The sequence below is a fragment of the Corythoichthys intestinalis genome, chromosome 10 (genome assembly GCF_030265065.1).
Source record: "Corythoichthys intestinalis isolate RoL2023-P3 chromosome 10, ASM3026506v1, whole genome shotgun sequence".
In the NCBI taxonomy this organism is placed as follows: domain Eukaryota; kingdom Metazoa; phylum Chordata; class Actinopteri; order Syngnathiformes; family Syngnathidae; genus Corythoichthys; species Corythoichthys intestinalis.
This window is the reverse complement of record NC_080404.1, coordinates 8,910,695-8,936,233: the sequence shown is the minus strand read 5'-3', so window position 1 is coordinate 8,936,233 and position 25,539 is coordinate 8,910,695. Positions and strand designations below refer to the sequence as shown.

Below are 25,539 nucleotides of genomic sequence, written 5' to 3'. Positions count from 1 at the left end.
CTTGTGAATGCAACCTGAGAGTGGCGACAATTTCACAGTCCAATAAGTCATGTAAGTGAAAGATCCAATAGTAGCAGAATAGATGATTTGCCTGCGTCATTATCCCGACGAATATCATTTAGGACTTTTATAAGTGCGGTCTCTGTGCTGTGGTGATGCCGAAATCCAGACTGATATGAATTTAAAATCCTCCTTCTTACATTAAAGACCATTAATGGTTTGGGGCCATCTTATCTCACAGATGCTCTGGTTCCATACCGCCCCAACAGAACACTTCGTTCTCAGAATGCAGGTCTACTGTTTAATTCCCAGGGTCTCTAAAATACAGTAGGAGCTAGAGCCTTTAGTTACCAAGCTCCTGTCTTATGGAATCAGCTTTCAGCTAATATGAAAGAGGCCGACACAGTCTGTACATTTAAGATTAGACTAAAAACGTTCCTATTTGACAAAGCTTATGGTCAGGCTAGTTGAAAACAAACTGGACTCACAGTTCAGTCTAAGCTGCACTAGAAGCTATAATGCTGGGGGATGTACAGCCACTGAGTCCTATCCCCTGTTTTTCACCCTACCTAACACTTGTCTTTTCTTTATTTCTCTTTTCTAATTCTAATATCTAGTTGACTACTAGTCTCTTCATCACTAGTCCCCTTTCCCCCCTCCCCTCTGGGGGAGGGGCTATTTTTCAGCCGCAGCCGCCTAACTATCCTGACCCCTGGCTGGATGGACGTCCTCGTTTTGCTTCAGGGCAAGCCTAAAGTCGCAACAACGACTAACACCAGCAACGTCATAGTTTTAGCAGAATGACGGCATGCTCTTCCTCTGTTGTAATGTGCCTAAATTATTTAGCATTTCCCTTCTACAGTAGAATATTACATCAGCCTACTTCCTGCAATTCTGTTTCACAGTTTCAAATTGTTTGTGAAGCTTTTTAGACAGAAATGAGGTTGAGTTGGAGTCTGTTGTTTGTGGTAAAAGTGAAACTAAATGGAAAACATTTGTGTGGGACGTTAACGAAAATGAATGCCTTGTAATGTCCTGAAGCAAAAGCATATGTAATGTGTTTAGGCATATTGCTACTATATGGAACAAAATATCCTCACAAGTCTTTCCTGCACCATGTTCCCCAGTTACATAAGCACCCACAGGCAGACAAGTTGACACAAACATGGCAGCATTAACAGTGCAACTAAGGTAAAATGCAGGATTTGTTTTTCTGAGGATTCACCTGTGAAAAGCAAACGTGAGTGTGATTCTTTAAAAAAAAAAAAAAAAAAAAAGAATATGCCAGTGACAAGAATTTCTCAAAATATTATGGTTCATGACATAAGCACATTTACAGTATCTGGCATTCGATCTTTAGACAGCTGTGTGTGCACATTTGTGTGTGTTTGTTGGGGACGTTAAATAATTTTCACTTCAATTAAATCTACATCAAAATATTTTGTCCTGTAACACAATTGATTCAGTTTACATTATTGTTGCACTGTGGTTGACTGGTGACCAGTCCAATGTGGAAATGCCAGTAGTGTTTCAGAGCTGACCTGCTGACATGAAAGCAAAATTATGGCATCGTTTTAAGTGTAAAAATTAGGGATGATGTGATGTGTGATGTGATCTGATGTGCCTACGAAATTATCGAGGACAAGCGCACATAGAAAAAAAAAAAGATGCTAGCTCCAGTTATAGATGCTAGCTCAAATTGATTTCTATGACAACATCCTATGCACTTTTATGATTAGATCTATTGAATAATCCGAGCAAAACGACCAGAAGTACCCCATCCGCCATTGCTGAGGTGTGCCGCCCGCAGCACACAGCCACCAGCAGTCAGCTAACGTTACTGTTCACATTGACTGACGCTGGACTGCTACTGAGGTGTGTAAACACCCCAGTAATGGCGGCCACCACGAGAGGGTGAATTCCACATATCTCTACTCGGACTAGTCAATAGGGTTGGCAGGCAGATTAGTATGTGAAGAGGTCCAGGCCAGTATTTGGTCATTAATAAAAAAATTATTATTTCTGTGCGGCCCTGTAGCATATGCGCCATGGACCAGTACCAGTGGTTGGGGACCACTACTCTATATAATAATAAAAAAATAAAAAATTTAAAAAAAACTATTGGGCTGGCTTGAGTCGCCATGCTTTAGAGCCTGATAACTTTTTACAGTACGTTACTGCCACCTATTGGTCATAATAATTCACTGTATCCACCGTGTGACGCAGTTTGGAACACATGCTCATTCATGCGCATTGACGCTGTTGGGGGCTTTCTGTTACGTTTCTGCCTTGGAAACTACATGTCTGCAAGTATTTTACATCTATAGCAAGGGCATACAGTACAGTGGTATAAAAAAGTATCTGAACCTTTTGGAATTTCTCACATTTCTGCATAAAATCACCATCAAATGTGATCTCATCTTTTGTCAAAATCACATGGATGTAAAAACAGTGTCTGCTTTAACTAAAACCACCCAAACATTTATAGGTTTTACTATTTTAATGAGGATAGTATGCAAACAATGACAGAAGGGGCAAAAATAAGTGAACCATCACATTTAATATTTTGTGCCCCCCTCACAACTCTCTTTGGCAGCAATAACTTCAACCAGACACTTCCTGTAGCTGCAGATCAGTCTGGCACATCGATCAGGACTAATTGTGGCCCATTCTTCTCTACAAAACTGCTGTAGTTCAGTCAGATTCATGGGATGTCTTGCATGAATCACTAGCCACGTTTACATGCTGACTTTTATTCATACCGATTCAAATCATTCCGAATGGAAATTTCACATCAGCTGTTTACATGTCACTTCATCTATTCCGATCCAGCGTTTACATGTGACTGCCTTTATTCCGAAAGGACGTTTGACAACTGCCGTCTGACATGCGCAGATTAATCAAAACAAAGCGTCACGTTGCAAAACATGGAGATCGATCGTCAGATCAGCTGCTGTTTTAACTTTTCGAGTGGAAACAAAACTTCAGAATGATTCGCCGTTCATTTAAAAAGTTGTGTGGGTGCGCTGTGCGTGTGCTTGGAAGCCATGTTGCAAGTGACGTTACTTACGTCACCGAGTGACGTCACCCCGTCAGTACGGAGCATGCGCAGAAAGAACGCAACCAGACACCATTCCGCTTCCCTGTTTACATGATATAATTTTACTTCTAATCGGTTTGGGAAAAGGAATATTCCACCCCTGTGAATCGGAATGAAATTCCATTCGGTTTGGGCCTGTTCATTCTGAATGAGGTGTTTATATGGAACACATTTATTCGGTTTGAACAAATATTCCGATTGTAATTGGAATATTTGGCTCCATGTAAACGTGGCAACTGTCTTTAGGTCATGCCACAGCATTTCAATGGGGTTCAAATCTGGACTTTGACTTGGCCACTCCAGAATGTGTATTTTGTTCTTCTAAAACCATTCTGAAGTTGATTGACTTCAGTGTTTTGGATCATTGTCTTGTTGCAGCATCCATCCTCTTTTGAGCTTCAGCTGTCTGACAGACGGCCTCAGGTTTTCCTGCAAAACATCCTCATAAACGTTTGAAATCATTCTTCCGTTAATGATTGCAAGTTGTCCAGGCCCTGAGGTAGCAAAACAGCTCCAAATCATGATGTTCCCTCCACCATGCTTCACGGTGGGGATGAGGTGTTAATGTTGGTGAGCTGTTCTACTTTTCCTCCACACATGACACTCCCAAACTCCCAAACCAACTTTGGTTTTATCAGTCCACAAAATATTTTGCCAAAATGTCTGTTGAGTATCCAAGTGCCTTTGTGTCAACATTAAACGAGCAACAATGTTTTTTTTTTCTTTTTTTGACAGCAGTGGCTTCCTCCATGGAGTCCTCCCGTGAACACCAGTCCTGGCCAGTTTTACATATACTTGATGTGTGCACAGAGATATTGGACTGTGCCAGTGATTTCTGTAAGTCTTTAGCAGACACTCTAGGGTTCTTTTTGAGTATTGCTGATTATTCTGCGTTAAACTTTTGGCGTCATCTTTGATGGACGGACACTCCTTGGGAAAGAAGCAGCAGTGCCAAACTCTCTCCATTTATAGACAACTTTTCTGACTGTCGATTGATGAACATCCAGACTTCTAGAGATGGTTTCCCAGCTTTGTACAGATCAACAATCCTTGATCGCAGGTCTTCAGACAGCTCTTTTGACCGACCGAGCCATGATGCACATCAGACAATGCTTTTCATCAAGACATTTCTTACCAGGTGTGTGTTCTATAATGAGCAGGGCAGCTTTCAACCACTTATCAGTGATTGGGCACACACCTGACTTAAAATGTTTGGTAAAAATTGGTTTCAGTTCCTCTTTAAGTCTCCTTAGGCAGAGGGTTCACTTACCCCCCCCCCCCTTTCATTGTTTGCATGCTATCCTCATTAAAATCTGAAAATCTATAAATGTTTGGGTGGTTTTAGTTAAAGCAGACATTGTTTTTACATCCGTGTAATTTTGACAAAGATCAGATCACATTTGTTGGGTGATTTTATGCAGAAATGTGAGAAATTCCAAAATGTTCAGATACTTTTTCATACCACCATATGTGTGTCTATGGGGAAAAGCTATACGAATCAAATTTGTTAAGAAGTCTTGCTGAATGGAAGCTAACCTATACTTATAGCTTGTAGCTCAAGTAAAGTGTGGTGTCTACATGGTATTTGTATACCGGCGTGTATTGTGCGGTTGTGTTGAATGCAAGCATGTTTCTTTGTTACAATTTCACAAACACATTGCCTTATATAAAAACAAGAAAAGACAGAGCTTCGTGTTTAATTGATACAATGTTAGCTGGCTGTTGGGCAGTGCACAAGGAAACGCCCAGTTTTTGGACAGTACACTTAACTAATTTTTTTACACTGGAAGTCTGGGGGGGGGGGGGGGGGGGTTCTGGGGGGGTATAAAGAAATAGCAGAAAGGCGTCAAATGACCCCGACACCAAACGGACTACTGGGCTTTCTCAAACAATAGACCACTCAAAGAAGCAATCAAGTAGGCCACCAGGTGTGAAGGAGGGGTTTCACTCTGGATAGCTGCAATTAGCATCTTGAATATCAGAGAGACTAGTGGACTTCCCACCAGTCTTGCAAATTAAGCGCAGAATGAAAAATTGCTTCGGCAACGACCTCCAATACCTAGCCCCGGGCAAAGGGCGAAGTGTCATACAGTGCTGCTCGAAAGTTTGTGAACCCCACAGCGATGGTCAGATTTTTTGTAAAAAAAACTAAAATAACCTTATTAAATGTTAAGTTATACCCAAATCCACAATACTGACATTCCAAATAATGGACTGAAACAAAAGAAATAGTTATATTGTCATTCTTTATTTAACAAAAGTGGTTGATTTAAGAAAAACTCAGATATCATGTGTGCAAAAGTATGTGAACCCCTTCAGTTAATAGGATATTGCGCCTCCTTTTGCAGAGATTACCTCAACCAAACGGTTTCTGTAGTGACTAATCAGCCTCTCACATCTACTTTGGGGGATTTTTGCCCATTCTTCCTTGCAGAACGCAGTCAGTTGAGAGAGGTTTGATGGGCGTCTGGCATGAACTGCTCGCTTCAGGTCCCGCCACAGCATTTCAATGGGATTTAGGTCAGGACTTTGACTGGGCCAGTCCAGAACACGAATCTTCTTCTTTTTCAGCCATTCCTTGGTTGTATTGCTGGAATGCTTTGGATCATTATCATGTTGCATGATCCACCTTCTGCCAAGCTTTAACTTCAAAACAGATGGCGTCAGGTTATGTTCTAGGATTTGACAATATTCCTCAGAATTCATGATTCCCTGGACTATGTGGAGTTGTCCAGGTCCTGAGGATGAAAAGCAAGCCCAGATCTTGACATTCCCACCTCCATGCTTCACTGTTGGGAGAAGGTTCTTTTGGTGGTATGCAGTGTTGACTTTTCGCCAGACATGGCGGTTTTGGTTGTGACCAAACAGTTCAATTTTGCACCTACATCAGTTGATGAAAACTCTTTTTAATTTAGTCTTGACAACACAACTGTTAAAAAAACAAAAAAAAACTACTGAATTGATTGATTAGGAAATCAGGTTGAAATAATAGAAAATTCCAAAATGTTGAGGGGGTTCACAAACTTTTGAGCGGCACTGTATGTCAAAAAATGTTTTGGTTTTATTACACTGTCCCTTGTACTGTAGGCAAACTGCAGCTTTTGGAATATGTAAAAAGGTTGTCCTCCTGATTGCCTGCCTGAGCGGTCCACTGTCCAACAAAGCCAGGGCAGCCCTCCCCCACAAACAGTCAAGATGCTAACTGGAGCAATCCAACCCTGTGGTTTTGCTAGTGTGAATGGGAATGACTAATATGGACCTTTATGCTCACAAAAGATATGCTGATTAGGGTCAGATGTCCCTTCTCTGGATACAAAAGGGATTTGTATCAACTGATCCACCCTTGGTAGTTCTAATGTTAAAAGTTAAAAAGTAACAAAATAATCCAGAAAAACAATGGTGTTGCCAAATGAAACCAAAATATATACATTTTATCCTCCGCAACACTCCCGGAAAAAGAGGAGGACGAAGTACTGTAAACAGTACAGTACTGTAACATGTTTTGAATCTTAAAAAAAAAACAAAAAAAAACAGTGGTATCAGATCGGGACTCAGTGTCGGCAGATTCTCAAAACCAGGTGACTCGGACTGGGGAGGAAAAATATAGGATCGGGACATCCCTATGACAAAGTGTACTTGACATTGTTTTATATTTAAGCGTAACACTCAACTGGAAGACGCAATTAAAAGCATGAACCCTCTCTAAAAAAAAAAAGTTTACCAAACTATGCCACTTGGAAGAAAGTGAGTGCTTTTCATTGCCTTTCATTGCCACCACCATTAACATCACCACTAGAGATGTATGATAATTATCGGTCCGATAATAGGAATTATGACATCATCCCAATAAATCGATAACAATATATATTATCGGGCCTAATAATAATATTTTTGGCACGGTGTCGGATTGGGATGTGTGCGTTTGTTTCAACTCCTGTTTTGCCAATATGCAAAGTTTTGTTACTGTTTTAGAGGCCGTATTTTTCCTTCACTAAGTTAGAAAACTTACTATGCCAATTAGCAAATGTTTGCATTTTACAGTGTTACTATGTTTGCAAGTTCTTGAGAGGTCTTTTGGATATTGATAGGCTTGCTGTTCTATAATTTCCATGTTACGAAAGTTGTTTCATGGACCAAGACGACAAAAGTCTCCTCTCCTGTTGCACCAAATGTTTTATCTGCTGACAAAGCAAAACACCTGTTGGGTTTATGTTTGTTTTAGATCTGTGCTCATTGTTCAGGGAAACACATCGTCAATAATATTGACTGATTGATTGTGATTTATTCAAATTATATTTATTTGGAAAAAATAATATGGGCACTTTATTTGAACTCAAAACTGTTCTTGTGTTTGTTTTGGTTATTATAATAATGTTCATGCCATCATGAAATTCTGGTTCGGTCAAAAGAAAGTCTATGCTGAATTAACCATTAGTATTTTTGACCTACAGGTGTTCAAAAACTCAGGTGAATATACATTGAAAAATGTTATATATACAGTATATATATTATCGGTTATCGTATTGGTATCGGCCTTGAGGAGCAGGAAGTTATCGATATCGGTTGTAAAAAATTGATATCGTGCACCCCTAATCACCACTCAAGGTTTTGCTCTACAAGTCACAAAAAAACAGCAACAACAACGTCCAAACGACAGCTAAGTGGGTCATTTGTATCTCAAAGACTTAATATCAATCCGACATCAAACATTCAGCATCAATGGTTAAAACAAATGTCGAACTGACAAAGTACTGTAAAAATGTTTGTTTACCAAGATTGTGGCATATATGATTTTTTTTTTTTTTTTTTTTTACTGATTATCATCATTTAAATATGTAATACATTCACAGGTATCTCCTTAAAAAATTGATTTTTTGAAAAGTTGTTCATAAGGTATAGTCATATAGTGTAATAAAAACAGGTTTTCAATCTGTCATTTAAAAACAAAACCATTATCAAAAATCATACCACAAAAAAAATGTTTTCTGAAGGACTCACAAATATTTTTCAATGGACTTTTGGCTGCCACTGCGACTATAACAGTGCCGGAGGTACACAGCTGCATCCTGCGTAGCTGTTTAACCAGTGGAGGGAAAAACACGTGGGCATTGTGTAGGACATAGTAGAGAATGTGTAGTTTGTGCATCTGCCTCTGTGGTGTTGGTGTGCATTGTAATAGATTCTGCACTTCACAGAGTGGACACATGGAATGGGGAGTGGTCTAAAGTCCCAGTTAGCGAATCGGGGGGTGTCGAGGGCAGCTCAAACAAGTGGCTGGAGCGTAGATGAAAAACGCACACATGCAGTCTGCTACCGGTAAACTGCAGCAATGATCCTCTGATGACAAGTTTTTTTGTTCATACTAAATACTTATAGAAGGACTTTCAAAGGAATTTACAGTTTGGATGCCCATGAGGAAAGAAGCATTTAAGCCAAAAACCTTTTTGAGCCTCATAAATTCTAAAAAGGAAAGATCATTGAAAATGTTGCCCATTGTTTTGTTTTTTCTAAGTGTCTGTCTCGGCGTGGGGATGGGATATCGGACACATTCGGACAGCACTGTGGGCAAAAGACAGTATCAGATCCAAAATGGGCCATGCAGCTACACCTTTCTGCTACCTGAGCAGGAGAACTGCAAAAGCCAGAGCAGCAGCTACAATTATCCAGTTCAGAAGGACGGGCCCACAGACAACGACGAGTCAGCTCACAGGCTGGAACAGCTGGAGATGGTCATGGAGAACAACACGCAGTGGCTACTTAAGGTAAAGTGTTATCTGCCCATTATGTCATATGCCATGAGAAAAAGCCCACCACACTTTGTGCATAGAACTAAAACAGTTCAAGGGGCTGAAGTGTAGAAGAGAGAACAAAAAAAGACAAAAAGAGCATTCCAAAGGCCAAAAAAATGTCAAGTTCTACAACTGAATTTGCTGATGACACGGTTGACAAGTTAAGCAGATTTCTAGCTAACCCTTTTAGAAAATGCACACATCCACGTGGTTCCAGGTCAAGGAAGAATGTTCATCATTCATTTGGTATTTTAATCATTTGCTTATAAGAAAAAAACTGACAATTACTGATGAGCACTTTCAATCTTTACTGTATTAGACTGAACATGAAACAAATTTGAAAGAAGTATATTCTTTGCAAAAGGTTGTAATGGCATTCAAAGCGACAAGGACTCTTAACAGGTGTCTGATTGAGGGATGCGTACTTCGCCGAGCAATTCCTTTAGGCATAAAAGAGCAGGACTCCCCCGACCCCCCCCCCCCGTCCCTCTTTTGAAGGTTTTATATATAAAGGAACCCAGACAAGAGTCCTTCACAGTTTGAGTACACAATTACATTTTGCAATGTAGCAGGGGTGACGATGCTTACCAAAGATGAGCTCCGCAGTTAAATATTTTGATGCTTTTTAGGAATCTACACCTCAGTGGTTTATAAAAGTTTCTAGCAAGGGCATAGGTTTGCATAGGGACGGTAGGGACATAACACTACCAACTTGTCCCCACCAACTTTTAAGCAACCTTATTTGCAACATTTAATGAGTTCAGTTATATAGGTAATTTAGATTGTCTTCCTATATACTGGTATTTTAAGGATAAAATAGACCCTACCATTATTAAGTGAATTATTTTCATCATGTTCAGACTTTTACAATTTACAATTATCCCTTTTCACTTGCTGAATGTGCCGGTCCTTTTTCCCCCCCTCTAACACACATTTGATTGGCTGATGATCCCCCCCCCCCGCCACATAGACACACATGCAGACTCGCACAGCCCCGAAAATATCATGTCGACAACAAGCCGCCTCCTCCATCCCCTTCGAAGAGGAAGGATATTGTTTTTTTTTTTGGGGGGGGGCCAGCAGCAGCCACTCTAAAGCCCCTTTCACACACTCCGAAACATCAGGAATATCGCCAGATTTAACCGTACAGCAGTTGTATGTGAAAACAATTTCCTGAATCGACTGACACTGACTGAGATTACCCGGACATTTCACGGACTTTCCCGGGAAGCGGTGTGCGTGAAAGCAGACATTAAAATTCCTGTGTCACAGCACGTTGACTAATATCATGGCGGGCCCAGTGTCACTTCCTCTTTCCTCGCAGAAAGACAAAAAGTGGTAAACAAACATCACTATTATCAACATAGCAAGCCGGAAATAGCTAAATTAAACTGAAAACATAACAAAATTAAATTGCTACGGGATCGTAGAGCCGAAGAAGAGAGTTCATCGTCCATCTTTGGAAATGTGTGGTTTATTTTGTTGCCGATGTTAGGGTCCGCTACTCCGAAAACAAGGTTGTACTTCAAAGCAGAAAACAACAGAGGGATGCGTTTAAGCATTTAGTAAATACAAACAAAATACACGCGATCGCGGAAAAGGGGGTAACACAATGGGTCCGTGACAGTAGGTCGATGGGGATCAGTAATACTAACCTAAGCGGTAGGCAGAGCCGATAAGACAACAAAACAAATACACTAGAATACCAGCACAGCGTAGGGGATTTCAAAACAAGGGCAGCAGAGGTGTCGAATGGCGCCCAGCAAGTTAATACCTCGACACCCTTCTCTTGGATCGCCTGGGCTTAAATACAGTATCGATGAGCTTGAATTGGCTGCAGTTACGACGTCGAGAACGCAACAACAAACAGCTCTGTTAAAAAAAACACGATTTGACCAACATTGTGACAGCCAATGCCGACCAAAAATGACGTAATATCCGGGTTATAAAATCGCGCAAGCAGCCCTCCCCACACAGAGAGCGCCAGTGGGCAACATGGGACAAGTCTGTGAAAGTGTCCAACCTGCGTCATTCTCGGGACATTTCTACATTCGTGAAAGCAATGACGCGATTAAATCCTGCGTCACCTTACACGGGAATTTCCCTGGATAGGTGTGTGAAAAGGGCTTAAGTCATGTAAAAAGGCGTCAATGTTGTGGAGCTGGGGGAAACCCCACTAATTTTGCTACTGAAAGTCCGACCTGCAGCAAAGTTAACATAACATTAAACAAGGAACAACAAAGTTAAGCTAGTGTCCCTCATTGGATCATTGTTTGCATTATGTGCATTAGTGTAATGCATTGCGGTGGCTTCAGAGTGCAAGTCCCTTTATTTAAAAAAGAAAAAAAAAACGTTGAGCTATCCAAGAATGGGTCCACTTCAGGGGTACACTGACATGAAAAAAAAATCTGTGAAATGAAACAACACATCAGAATTTCATGAGAGTATGTACTTTGGTTTGAGTCTTGGGGTACTCCAGTATGTCTCAGATCCTTGTCCTTGTCCTTGGATATCTCAGATTTTTTTTCAATATTTTTTTCCCAGATCACTTATATTTTGCAATACTTTAGTTTGAGTCTAGGAGTGCTCCAGTGTTCAGTGGACCCATTCTTGGATAGCTCCCCATTTTTTTAATAAAGGGATTTGCACTTCCAAATTGTTCTTTATTAGTTTTTGAAAACAAAGGTTTGAATCAAATTTACCTGAACCAATACACATGAAAGTTCAATCTGTATCAGTCAATACAAATTTATTTTGCATTGATCATTTAGCCTATCAATTAATTAGGTTCATATTCGTGAGAAATGTAGCCCGGACCCCCGTTCAGTAATGTTGTTTGGTCTTAATTATGTCCCGTCCCCTGCAAAAAGTGCATATACAGGTTATGCTGTTATAACGTCCCTACCAATGTTGAGACTAGGCATGTGCCGGTTACCGGTTTCAAGGTATACCTTGGTATGAAAACATCAAGGTTTCAAAACCACTTAGATTTTCCGTCATACCGTCCTTACAGTATTAGCTATTTTTTATGTTCCGAAAATGCAGGGCTCACCACTCCCGCTCAAGTTGTTGCTCAATGTCAGTGAGTCAGCTGTGCTGAACGTTGGCTAGAGGGCATGAAACACCTCAACCTTTTCCCCTATCGAAGAAAAAGTAGTCGCTGGTACGGTAATACTTCGGGTACAGAAAAGTTGAGGACAGCTGCGGCTTACGGGGGGCCAACCGACATGAAAAACATGTTTGCGGGGGGGGTGGCTACCAGAGGAGGCAATATCTCCAATATGATTTCGCATTATACAAAATTAAAGGTTAGTCAACACTGTAATGAACATTTCCCATTAGCTACGGCGTTTGTAGTGTGTCTAGCAGTGGTAACACATACTGTAACATAAGCTTTTTAACAAGGCCGATAATGTGGCTAGTTAGCATGCTAATTTAGTTTTATTTAGAATACCGTATATATATGGCGGAAAACGCTCAGGTGACGAAGTTATGCTCTGAGACCCCCAATTTGGCCAAACTTCAAAATTGCCCTATATGCATGTGTGATACATAATTGGAAAGCTTAAAATCTTAATCTTTTGGGGGAAGAAAAGTTTTGAACAGGAGGGCATTAAAAAAAAAAAAAAAAAAAAAATGTAAACAACAAAACCCTAACAGGAGGTGAGAGCACACGATAGCATAATTAAAGACGCCATGATTTTAACGAGATATCGCGTACTTACCTCTCTTCGATCAAAAAACTCCATGTGGCATGTATCACCGAGTGTCAAGACACAGCTGTGAATGGCCACAGCCGGATTTTTGGGGGATTTTATGGGTCAAACATGGTAATATAACAAGGGTCACGATGCAGAAATCGCAGACATCAAGTAGTAATCAAAATTTTCATTTTCATATATTTACCCCCTTAATTTTTTTTTTTTTCCCAATTTTTCTTTGTTTGGAACGATTATTTATCATCTAAAGTATTGGGGAATATGTGACTAACGAAAAAAATACAATTAAGCGATAGTTATGAGGTAGATATACGTAACTTTTTTACAGACAATTTTTTCATTGTGACGTAATTTGTTTAAAAGTTTAAAATATGCGAGTGAATAATTTTTTCTAAGTGTTTTTTTTTAAACTAAATATTAGACATCAATTAATGATTCTAAGCTATAAATAACAGATATTTTGAATATTAAATACGATTACTTACCTTCTTTTTATGGCTAGGTCGAAACAAAAGCGGTTGCGCGACCTCTGTAAATGGGGGTTCCCAGGGTAAAATGGACAAATTAAAAATAGTTCAGGGGGGTTAATGCACCATGAATCTGCTATGGCAGCATATAGACATATTGTTCTATCAAACACAACGGTTGTTTTGGGATTAAAATACAGCAGTTTCTTTTGAAGAGGAGTGCAAGAGCAGAAACTGCTTTTTCAGTCTCGACTGTTTTCCGCCATATGTATATTTTTTAACTTAACGTTATACTTCTATTCCAATTTGCTAATATGTTGTTTTGAAAAATATATGAATAAATAAAAAATCTTGTTCTATGGAAAACTTTTTTTTTTTTTTTTTGCAACCCAGAACTCTCTAAATGAAACATTTTAGTGCTGTAATTGCAATACCGTGATACCTTGAAACCGTGATAATTTTGCTTAAGGTTATTATACCGTCAGAATCTCATACGGACTAGGGCTGGGCGATATGGCCTTAAACATGTATCACGATAAATTGAGCAGATTTATCTCGATAACGATAAATGACGATAAATTCGCCCAAGCGGACTGTTATATAATTTGAAAATCTGAATCAATGCATGAAATACAGATTAACTATTTCTTGTTGATTTATTTACCAGCATTCAATTTGATATACTGTATTTAACAATTGTACATGCAGTCTAAACATTAAGTTTATAAAAATGTATTGTAAGCAATAAGAATTCAAGTATGAACATTTATAACAGCGTGTATGACTTGAACAATGTACATTGTCAAAATCAATATGCCTGTGCAAACATGTCATTGTAACACAAATGACTTGCAGCTTGAACAGTACACTTCAAAAAGACAACTTATTGTTAATGGCTGCTGTGACACAATTATTAAATACAAGTGCTTACTTTATGGTTTAAGGGTTTCCCCCCCCCCCAGTGCATTTTTTAATAAATGCACGCACAATAAAAATAGCTGGGGCCATTTCTCGGTCATTATAAGTTTCGCCGTTGGATTGTACTTTATGCTGAATGCTTGACCATCACAAAAGCTATCAGAGGAATCACACACAGACAGATACAAAATAACGCCACATAGTAATTGCTAGATGCAGTCCGTGCCCAATCCACTCATTAAGTTCAGCCGTTTCGACAAGGTTAGAGCCACTATCCGACTCCATAACGTTCATTTGTAGCGTTAGCCGCTAGCTAGCGTTAGCCTGGCTACCAGTAGAAAGCACTGAAAGCACCATCTCCGGAAATCGTGAGAACAAAGGAGGACAGCGGGTGAAAGCCCGTCTGGATGCCACCAAGAGTCTACTAAATGTCGGTTGAAAGTTTGGTGAACCTCCCTTAAGCCACACTCCATCACGTTTTGCTTGTAGCGTGAGCTGCTAGCGTTAGCTTACCGGGCTTTTGTTTGATTGGCTTCCTGATTATCACGTGACTCCCTACGTAAGCACATTCACTGCTTTCTTAAAGGGGAATGAACATAGACGAACAACACAGAATCAAAGCGCGATGAAAAGACTATTTTCTTGTTTTATTAATTTACCGAATTTACCGACATGGTCAAAATTACGTCGGTCATCGTTAAGAATTTCGGTGACGGTAAATTTTCGGTTTACCGCCCTGCTCTAATACGGACACATGCCTACAAACCTACGCCCTTGATGTCTGGGTTCCAACAAAGATTCAGCGGTACAACTTATGTTTAAATCAAACATTAAAGGGATATGTAGGTGGGATGCTGCATGTTGCATCAGCTCTGCAAACAGCCTAATTTCCGATTAATTGAACAGTTCGGGAAATAAACTAGACCATTCAAGTACAGCTGAAAGAAAAAAAAGTGTCAAAGCCTCCCATAAATGAATAAATGGAAAGGGATAAAGTGGGGCAATTATTTGACATGCAAGAGTTTTAGTGCGGATGTCAATGTGAGGTCAATAATAGAGTATTTTTAAAGGTTGTCTCTGCATATAAACAGCTGGGGAATGTGATGTCACATTTTTTGTGTGACTGAGGAGCACAGCCATTTTTTTACTGGCTGACTCAGAGGCCAGCGGAATAAACAACTGATTAGATCCACAGCTTTAAACAAGACACCCTAAGACAATTCAAAAGGTCACTCATCAACTGTAAATATTTCACAAAAGACGACTTTGTCGCCAGCAGATGACAAACTGAATACGCACTAATTGTAGCTTCAAGACATAGTTGTAAAATGGTTATGCAAACTACGTGCATATATTCAACTGAGATGAGCTTCCAGCTCTAACACGTCATAGTGTCATGAAGGATGTAACTCCTCACTCAACACTTCCATCCTGTTTACGAGTCGTGCGACCTGATTGGCACTCAGGAACACCGTGCAGGAAATAACTTAATGATTGGTCTTGGTCTAAATTTGGAATACCGTAAGGTGCATAAGAACATATCGAGTTAAATTTAAACATAGTGACCTTTTCTCATGTTGAGGCTTAAGACTATTGTGATAAACCTTTGGTTAAAACATTTGACATTGATCAGACTAAGCATGTCATGGTGATGCCCTGATTTGTTATGTTTATATGGCGACAAATAGAGCATTAACTAACAAATGTTTTTATAATCGATTAATCGGACCATTAATTAAATGATTAATCGGATAGATGTCACTTTTTTCCAATTACCATCACAATATAATTTGAAGTTTTGTTTTATTGAAATAAATATTCTGAATATGAATCTGAACAAAGAAACACAAGAAAGCAAACACAAACAACAACAAGAAATACATTGAACGCCTACACTAACTATGAATATGTTGGTGCTATCGTCAGCTAGATGTATTTCCGGTTGACACCATGTGGGGGGCCTGTTGACCAGAGAAATAAGGGGAGGGGGAGTCTATAAGCTAAGTGATTGGGAGGGGTGGAGCGTACACAAATCAGCTCTGTGATCTAGAAACCACTAATCATGTGAATCCCTTGTGAGTGTAAGCCCGTCGGCAACAGACCCTACGCCGCCCCATCGCCAATCCCGGCAACGGGGCCCTCCACCCGAGCGCGCCCAATCACATTCAGCCGCGCGCGAGCCCCACCAAACACACGACAGCCACGCAGACGAGCGTTATTATTCTAAAGTAACGCTATTCTTACTTGAGTACAATTTTTAGCTACTCTACCCACCTCTGCACAGTGGTCAGAAAAGGAATTTTGTGATCATAATGGATTGGACTAACTCAAATTTGTAGGGTAGGTGATATGATGAGAAAAGAATGTGTGATGAAATTTGGGGGCATGAGGGCAAAGTCACTGCCCACTCTACTAAATATCTTGATGTTTTGAATTGGGCTGCTAAGTAACAGGTTTGCTCTCTCAGTCCTTCTCTAGTTTCGATTTCAGTTGTTTGTTTTCCCAAAGGATTAACTCAATAACTCTCAAAACCTGCCCTAAAACACCTTTATTTTGTGCCACAGCTACAGAATTATATCCAGGAGAGCATGAAGCAGGATATGGTCCAGATCCAACAGAGCGCTGTACAAAATCACACAGCCACAATGATTGAAATAGGAACAAACCTGCTCAGTCAAACTGCAGAGCAAACGAGGAAATTGACCAATGTGGAAGCACAGGTGAGCATACTCTGCCTGCTAGTGAATGTCACTGTTAACCTTGTGTGTATGCGCCATGGAAAATCACTACCTTTTCACTACACCACAACGCAGTCAGAATACAGGTAGTCTCTGTGTTACGAACAAGTTCCGTTCCTATGCTGACGACATAACCCAAATTTCCACCGGAAGTCAGAATTAATCCTTTAAGTAACCCTAAATACCCCCTAAATCTCAGAAGAACTGTTTGTTTGACAGTGTTGTTTTCGTCAACGACAAAAATATTTTGTCGAAGAACAACTTTTGATTACGATGACGAGACGATAACGAGCTAAAAACGTGTCTTGAGAGACTAAAACATACTACAACGAGAGGAAAGCCAGTTTTCGTCTGACGAGACGAGAATGAGACGAAAATGCGCCATAGTTTCCTTCACATGTTCACAATGTGTGACATTTTTATGTATAGTTAGCCTGCATCGTAGCAGTGTTTGGTCTTGTCATCCATGTAACATGCCCCCCCATCCCTAACTCACCGGTGTCCTCTGCTCTCGAGGCTTGCTTGTTTCGCAACAAGGTCACAGTGAGATTTGTTTTCTTATCTTAGCATGAGAGAATATGCAATGTTGCTTTAAAGATCTGTGCTGAGTGATCATCAAACACTAAATGTAACTCATAGCATTAGCATAGCATTCGTGTTAGGATAGTGCAGTCCTCTTAAAAAAAAAAAAAAAAAATTGTCTGATAGTTTAAGACACAGTACGGTGGGTATAATTAATCGAAAACAATGTCCTGTTTTGCTGTTTAGCTTGTATTATCACCAGGACTTTGGCGTTGCCCTCGTAGATGCTACAATATGTTCTCTTCTGTCAATGTTTATTCAAAATTGTTGGAAACATTTATTTATGTTTGGGCTAAAGCATTTTGAGTCAGTGTCGACTAAAACTAGACGAAATTCGTCTTGATTTTTTTGTCAACGAAAACTAGAACAAGACAAACCCATTTTGAAATGACTATGACTATAATAAGTACTTTCCTCTAAAAGATGAAAACTAAGACGAAAATTAAAAGGGTGGCCAGAAACAACACTGGTTTCAAAGTACTGTATTGTATTTTGTTTAATGATCGAGTGATGAACCCTAATGATGGACACTGCCCTCTGGTGGCAGCGTTGGGTCTGGCGAGACTCGCCTTGTATTGACTGAGGAGCAGACTCGCCTGACATGGCTATAAGGACAGCTGCACTCTGGTTTGGCCCACATATGGCGGTAAATTGTTTCAGCTAATATATGGTTGCGTATGCATTTGTAATTAAGTTTAGAGCTACAGTTTTTGGAGTTATGTGTGAGCGATTTGCTATTACATAGCAGCTATGAGAATTGTAAATACAATAGCTTTTATAGCATTTAAGCAAGCGGACTTGTTAGCCAAATTAGGGTAACTTAATCTACTAACTTAACATATTGATTTTACCAGTTGGACGTTTGAACAGCAATTGTTTTGTGTCAAATGTTTTATTGTTAAAATTTGTGTCGTTTTGAACATAAGTGTATGTATGTGTGTTGCAGCTTTACAAATTGTAAGGGTTGTAAGTTAAAGTAAAAGGCTTCAAAAAGCACAATTGCTTTGTTTGCTGTTTGTCAAACTGAAAAACTTCACATTTGGTGAGGACAGAATATGTCATATTAAAAAAGTAAAGTAAAAAAAGATACTGTGAGGTACAATAAGTAGGGATGGGAATCGAAATCAGATTCCAATTCCGAACCGGTTGGTATTGTTTCGAGGCCTTGACATCACAATGAAAAAGCCTTAACGATCCCTTTAACGATTCCTAAAGACGCGTATTGCGTCGAGACGTGACATGTCTTGTTGTCCAGACACATCAAACTAGCATGGCGCCAAGAACCACTCGCTCCAAAGTTTGGCTACACTTCACCAGGAAAAAGGGTGAAAATGAAAGGTTACGATGGTTTAGCACGAGCATTGCAGCCGTAAACATAACAATGACAGCACGTAGGTTCAAACGCTCAAAAGTCTGTCTTCACTTCACAAGGAAAAAATACAACAAAGCGACTTGCAGTCATTCCAAGGTGGAGATAACTTCATCGGGAGGGAATACAACTGCACTGTCCTCACCGAGACGCTAAGACTCAGTCCTAGCTATACAGCTAGCTAAACTCCCAAATGACGATGCAGAAGACGTTGGTATAATTTGCTGACTTTATTCAATCATCACTTGAAGAGTGAAACTAAAAATAGAAATGAAACAAATCAATTTTGTCCCCAATAACAAACAGGTTTGCATCAACGTAATTCAGCGATGATTAGCTGCTAATACAGTAATAACATAAACGGTTAGCATGCGTTCGCTAGCATTAGCACATCGTTCAAACCACGACACAACTGGATTTAAGTGTCCGATCGCCAGTGGAAACACACAACAACAACACAAAAGATGATACATACAGGTGTTGCCTCTGTAGATATTTTACAACCATTAACAAAGAACGTAGGCTCGTAGCAGTGTTTCCCTCTCTCACTAACTCGCTTGGATGCGGCACTTCTTCGCGTGTAAGCGCGCTCTTCTTCACGTGAGCGCGTTCTTCTTCGCGTGAGGAAGCGCAAGGGCGCCCCCAATTGAGCGTGAAAGCACCACAAAAACTATAAGGCATGTATTTCAATATAATGGTAAATAATACACTTTAACACAGGGGTCCCCAAACTATGGCCCGCGGGCCAGATACGGCCCGCCTCCACATTTGGTCTAGCCCCCTGAACAATACCACAGCATTTTGATTTTTTTTTTTTTTCCTCAAAAGTGTTATTTATTTCCTGGCCTTTTCCTGTGAAGAACTCAGGGAGGGTTATTTTGGTTATTATCTATTTAATTAATAGTGTTATTATTATTTATTAATATTATATTATATTATCATTTTTATTTTATTTACTTTTGTTCCGTGAAGAATCCAGAAAGGGTTATTAAATTGTGGCTTTCTGATAAAACAATTAATTTTTTTTACATTTAGGCACTCCTGCAATCGTCACACTTTTTCTGTTACAAACTGACCACGGCCCCTCATCAGAGAAGGGAAAAGTTATGTGGCCCTCAGAGGAAAAGGTTTGGGGACCCCTGCTTTAACACATAGGCACAAAGGCAGAACAACGACCTACATGCCAATACTGTATATACCAATATTTTTTATTTCTATTAGAAAAATGTTTCAGTAAAATGTTATACATTCTTTTGCATTTGCCACATATTGCCACAGTTAACATTGAGGCTTTGGGCCTCTTTTGACCTCATTGTGAGTTTGTAAGGTTGTGACATCTGATTAAACAAAGTCGATACCAATCAAAACTTTTGTTCTTTTTCCCCAAATTAGAATCGATAAGAGAATCGATAAAGAATCGAATCGTTAAGCAATATCGATAATGGAATCGGAATCGTAAAAATCGTATCAATTCCAATCCCTAACAATAAGGTACTGTTTGTGCGACTAAAAAAACAAACAAAAATGGCGGATAATACTTCGCCGTCATAAAGTCGAAATCACGGAAGTTGGGTACGTCGCAACCCGAAGACTACCTGTAATGAGGTTAGCTACCAAAACATGGTAACCTGAGATTTGACGTAAATCGGTATTATACTTTAAAAAATATGGATTTTGTTACCCAATCTTAACTGTCATATCGTAACCTAAAATAATATACCGTATTTATCCATATAATTACTACACTGCATGCATGATTCAGCAAATTAAATTACAGATGACGTTAACAAAAAAGGCCAATCAATGTGTTACACTGCATTAAATTGTATGGATATAGTTTTCAGAGGTGTGGTAAAAATGTAATGAATGTTTCAGTTTACTATTGTGGTTTAACATCGATGACCTTATGTGAGCCAACAGTACAGCATTTCCTGTTATTAGCACACTTGTATTCCCACAGAAAGAGTCTATCAGTTTGTCACAATCTGACATCCGTCTGTTCAAAGACATCAACAGATCCATTGGCATGAGCAGAATCCACATAAACAAGCAGCTTTTTGCTGAGTTCAGTTTCCCCTGAAATGGAAATTAGAGGCAAGGTGCTCAACCAGAGAATTGATGTCAAAATGTTCTGTGTTGATCCATGGATTTGGAAATTTTCCAAAAGTTAAGGTATCATACATCTGCTCCATTGGAATTTTGTTTTTGCTTTCCTGTCATATTATTCCATTTCACAAACACTTTTGGTCTCTCTAGACGTGCAAAGTAAATGTGTGTTGGAATAATCCGACAAAAGACTTGATGTATACCACTACAGGGACAAGAGAGTTATGGATTAAAAAAATCAGCCGGATAGAAATCACCTTGGACAAATTTCAATGAAGTAGCATTGAACAATATACTGCATTTTTTTGCATCATCCGCCCTTTGGAGAGCCAATTTCCTATTTTTGTAACGAATATTTCAATGCGGCGTCCGATAATAACGCCCTTTCCCTAGTGGCTAGCACGTTGAGGTTTGACTCATAACACTTGGGACTAGCGAGTTTACTTTGATCTGCACATCACCATGGGTAACATCGCTGCAGTGAGAATGTTCGTGTTGAAAAAGAGGAGGGCCTGTACAGATTGATGTACTCACACACATCTTTACAAGCCTTTAACATAAAAAAAATGGACAGTAGATTGTTAACAAGACTGATTTTATACTGCTGGCCAAAAGTATAGGCAGCTCTGCAATTCTGTCAGATAATGCTCAATTTCTCCCTGAAAATGATTGCAATTACAAATGCTTTGGGAGTAATATCTTCATCTATTTTGCTTGTAATGAAAAAACACAAAAGAGAATGGGGAAAACCCATTGGCAGTGTATCAAATACTTGTTCTCCCCGCTGTATATCATGATCATTTTCCACAAAACTCCTTAAATGGGCTGGACAAAAGTATTGGCACCTTTTGAAAAATCATGTGATGCTTCTCTAATTTGTGTAATTAACTGCACCTGTTACTTACCACATAACAGGTGGTGGCAATAACTAAATCACACTTGCAGCCAGTTAAAATGGATTAAAGTTGACTTAACCTCTGTCCTGTGTCCTTGTGTGTACCACATTGAGCATGGACAAAAGAAAGAAGACCAAAAAACTGTCTGAGGACTTGAGAAGCAAAATTGTGAGGAAGCATGGGCAATCTCGAGGTTACAAGTCCATCTCCATAGATCTGAATGTTCCTGTGTCTACCATGCGCAATGGCATCAATAAGTATAAAGCCCGTGGCACTGAAGCTAACCTCGCTAGATGTGGATGGAAAAGAAAAATTGACAAGAGATTTCAACAAAAGATTGTGCAGATGATGGATCAAGAACATCGACTAACATCCAAACAAGTTCAAGCTGTTCTGCAGTCCAAGGGTACAACAGTGTCAACCCATACTATACGTCGGCATCTGAATGAAAAGGGACTCTATGGTAGGATACCCAGGAAGACCCCACTTCTGACCTAGAGACATAAAAAAGCCAGGCTGGAGTTTGCCAAAACCTACCTGAGAAAGGAAAAAACGTTTCGGAAGAATGTTCACTGGTCAGATGAGACAAAACTAGAGCTTTTTGGGAAAAGGCATCAACAGAGTTTACAGGGGAAAAAAACCATCAAAGAAAAGAACACGGCCCCCACAGTCAAACATGGCGGAGGTTCCCTGATGTTTTGGGGTTGCTTTGCTACCTTTGGCACTGGACTGCTTGACCGTGTGCATGGCATTTTGAAGTCTGAAGACTACCAACACATTTTGCCACATAATGTAGGGCCCAGTGTGAGAAAGCTTGGTCTCCCTCAGAGGTCATGGGTCTTCCAGCAGGGCAATGACCCAAAACACACTTCAAAAAGCACTGGCCATTGAAGAATGGTCAAAAATTCCAGCATAGCATTGTAAGAAACTCATTGATGGATACCGGAAGTGGTTGTTCGCAACTATTTTTTCTAAAGGATGTGCTACCAAGTATTAGGCTGAGGGTGCCAATACTTTTGTTCGGCCCATTTTTGGAGTTTTGTGTAAAATGATAAGGATTTAATTCCCCCCCCCCCCCCCATTCTCTTTGTTTTTCATCGCAAGCAAAATAAATGAAGATATTACTACAAAAGCATTGTAATTGCAATCATTTTCTGGGAGTAATTGAGCATTATCTGACAGAATTGCAGGGGTGCCAATACTTTTGGCCAGCAGTGTACGTTTACATTCTGTTGTACTTCTAGGTTATCAATCTGGAAGTGGATTGTTAACAGGACTGATCATACGTCTATATTCTCTTGTTCTTTTAGGTAATCAATCACACAACTCGACTCGAACGGCAACTGCTGGAGAATTCTTTGTCAACCAATAAACTGGAAAAACAAGTTATTGTCCAAACAAATGAAATAAATAAGCTGAATGACAAAAACAGGTGAGAACCTGGACTAAATATGTAACAATTCCAAGCATGGGACTAAAAACGCTTTCTAAACTATTCACTTTACTACAAATCACTTCAGCTTACTGGAGAAGAAAGTAAAGGACTTGGAGGAGCAGAGGGAGGTTGAGCAGAAGACGCTTCAAGTAGAAAAGGAGCAGCTTCAGAATCTATTACAGAGGCAGACAACTATCATTTTTGAGCTGGAACAAAAGTTACTCAGGGTGTCATCCAACAACAGTGTCCTGCAGCATCAGCAACAGGAGCTCCTGGAAACTGTGAACCAACTAATTCACACCTTCTCGACTGGAGCAACCCAAGGTGTGCCTTTCTTAATCACGAAGAAAATTACTCAAGAGAAATAACCTGAAAAGTCCTGTAACTACTCATTTTATCAAAGAAGCTACTGTATATATCACTATCTCATCTTAACTCACATATACAGTCCTCTGTGAGACGCACATTTATAGAAAAATTATGTCATTTGTTTGGGCTAGGTTTGTGTGCTGCAATTGTTTTTAGAGATATTACCGATTCTTTTATAGGTCAATCGGGGTCAACACCCATTTGGATTAAAAATGGCTATAAATAGTGTCAATCGTTTGTGCTATGTTTGTGCTGGTTTGTGCTGTAAAATTTTTTGTTTGTGCTGCTATTGTTTTTTAGATATTAATTTCGAGTGATGACGTTACGCAGCGAAATGGACCTGAAGAGGTCCATTTTTTATTAATTATTATTATTATAAATATTATTATAATTATCATTAATTAATTTCTTAAGCCCCTCATTTACTGCAAAATAGACCTGAAGGGGTGGCATTCGTTTGTGCTACGCTTGCGCTAGTTGTGTGGACAACACTCTGTTATTGAGAGAGTTGGCACGCTTCATCAGCCGCGACAGAGTGACTGTGATTGACACTCACTCGAAATTAATATCTCAATATCTATAAAACGATAGCAGCACAAAGGAAATTTTTTACAGCACAAGCGTAGCAATTAGTAAAATTCCTTTTTTTGGTCTTTGACGAGCCGCACAGCCCAAACCGTATGACCGGCCGGCACCGTTCAAATATCGAGATGACCAGAATTTTCGCACGACACAGGGAATTTTTCGAAAGACGCCCCAAAATGTTCCTTTCGCCAGTAAATGTGGGTTTTTTGAGGAAAAAAAAAATTCAAAACGCTACTTGTCCAACATTTTTTGACCAAATCACATAATTTACACATCAAAAATTTGTAAGGGGCATTAACGTAGTAAACAGAATTTGACAAAAAAAAGTGCAGTTCCCCCAAAATTCGCCAAAAACTGTCCCATTCATTTCTAATGGAATGCAATTGACAGCTATGCACATCCATGCCATTGACGGCCATGTATGTCCAAATTTCCCATTCATTTTCAATGGCAGAATGTGATTTTTGATCAAAAACCTACCATTACTGCCCAATGGCATTCAAATGGCGCCCAAGTAAGTCGATGCCATTGACAGCCATGCAACAGGACGTGTCACCAAAATGTCCCCAAATCAACAGGAAGTGACCTGTTATCAACAGGAAGAGTCCCCAAAATGTCCCCAAATTACAGGAACTGACCTGTTAGATCTGTATCTACCACAGCAAAGCCCCATTGTAATTTCTCCAGAAATTGAGGGTTCTAGTTTTTCTATAAATTTGCGTTAGAGGGGGCAACTTCACGGTGGTCAAATACAGAGGTGAATAGACACCTCACATTAGTGAGAGAGGTTAATTTGATATTTTGTAGAGATGTGACCGAAAATTCAGCGCAAAGAAATTTCGGCTAAGAATTGCTAAAATTGCTGTTTCGGTTTCCGGTTAAAAAGCGGAGCGTTTACCACCAAAAAGTGTGAAGAACCTTAGACCGCTTGTGATGAGGTAATCATAACACAACGAGCTAACACTACTGGCTCACAGCCAACATGTCCAGAGTATGGAAGTATTTTAAGGTATCAAAGACATATATCAATTATTAAATGAAGGAAAAAAAAAATTGCTTCATAGCTGCAACAGACTCTTTCTGAAGTTGCTTTCCATTGATGTCCCGCGTCACATCGAGTACAGTGCATTTGAGCCTGTGCGTGAGTATTTTGGAGTTTATCTGTATACTGTTCGCTTGATTAAAGTAGTATTTGAATGAATACATGTGCATTTGCAATACGTTTATAGCATGACTACTTCCTTTTTTTGTCACTTTTTTTCCTCGACTTCCACACCCCCCTTGTGCCAGTTGCCGTTTATCTGGCTGGGAGCAACTTCGCTCGGCTTCGTCGTCGCTAGAACTCTGCCCACTCGCCTGGCCCTCGATCGATTCCACCACTAATTGCACAAGAAAACACTGAGTCTTATTTTAAGGAGTAAGAGAGATTGTATTAGCCTTGTAAGAGCTTTACTAGTTTCGGCAAA

The 25,539-nt window shown here is 39.7% G+C and overlaps 2 protein-coding genes across 4 annotated transcripts in view; one reads left to right on the top strand and one right to left on the bottom strand.

The window, feature by feature from the left end:
- mcph1 (microcephalin 1) overlaps positions 1 to 25,539 on the bottom strand; it is a 111,797-nt gene that overhangs the window by 16,289 nt on the left and 69,969 nt on the right. The window lies entirely within an intron of this gene.
- Positions 8,393 to 25,539, top strand: part of angpt2a (angiopoietin 2a) — a 32,401-nt gene continuing 15,254 nt past the window's right edge. Inside the window, exons 1-4 of the mRNA XM_057848760.1 lie at positions 8,393 to 8,862; positions 16,558 to 16,713; positions 22,995 to 23,116; positions 23,205 to 23,443. Of these exons, the coding sequence (XP_057704743.1) occupies positions 8,506 to 8,862; positions 16,558 to 16,713; positions 22,995 to 23,116; positions 23,205 to 23,443 (874 nt within the window). The 5' untranslated portion in view covers positions 8,393 to 8,505. The remainder of the gene's footprint in view (positions 8,863 to 16,557; positions 16,714 to 22,994; positions 23,117 to 23,204; positions 23,444 to 25,539) is intronic.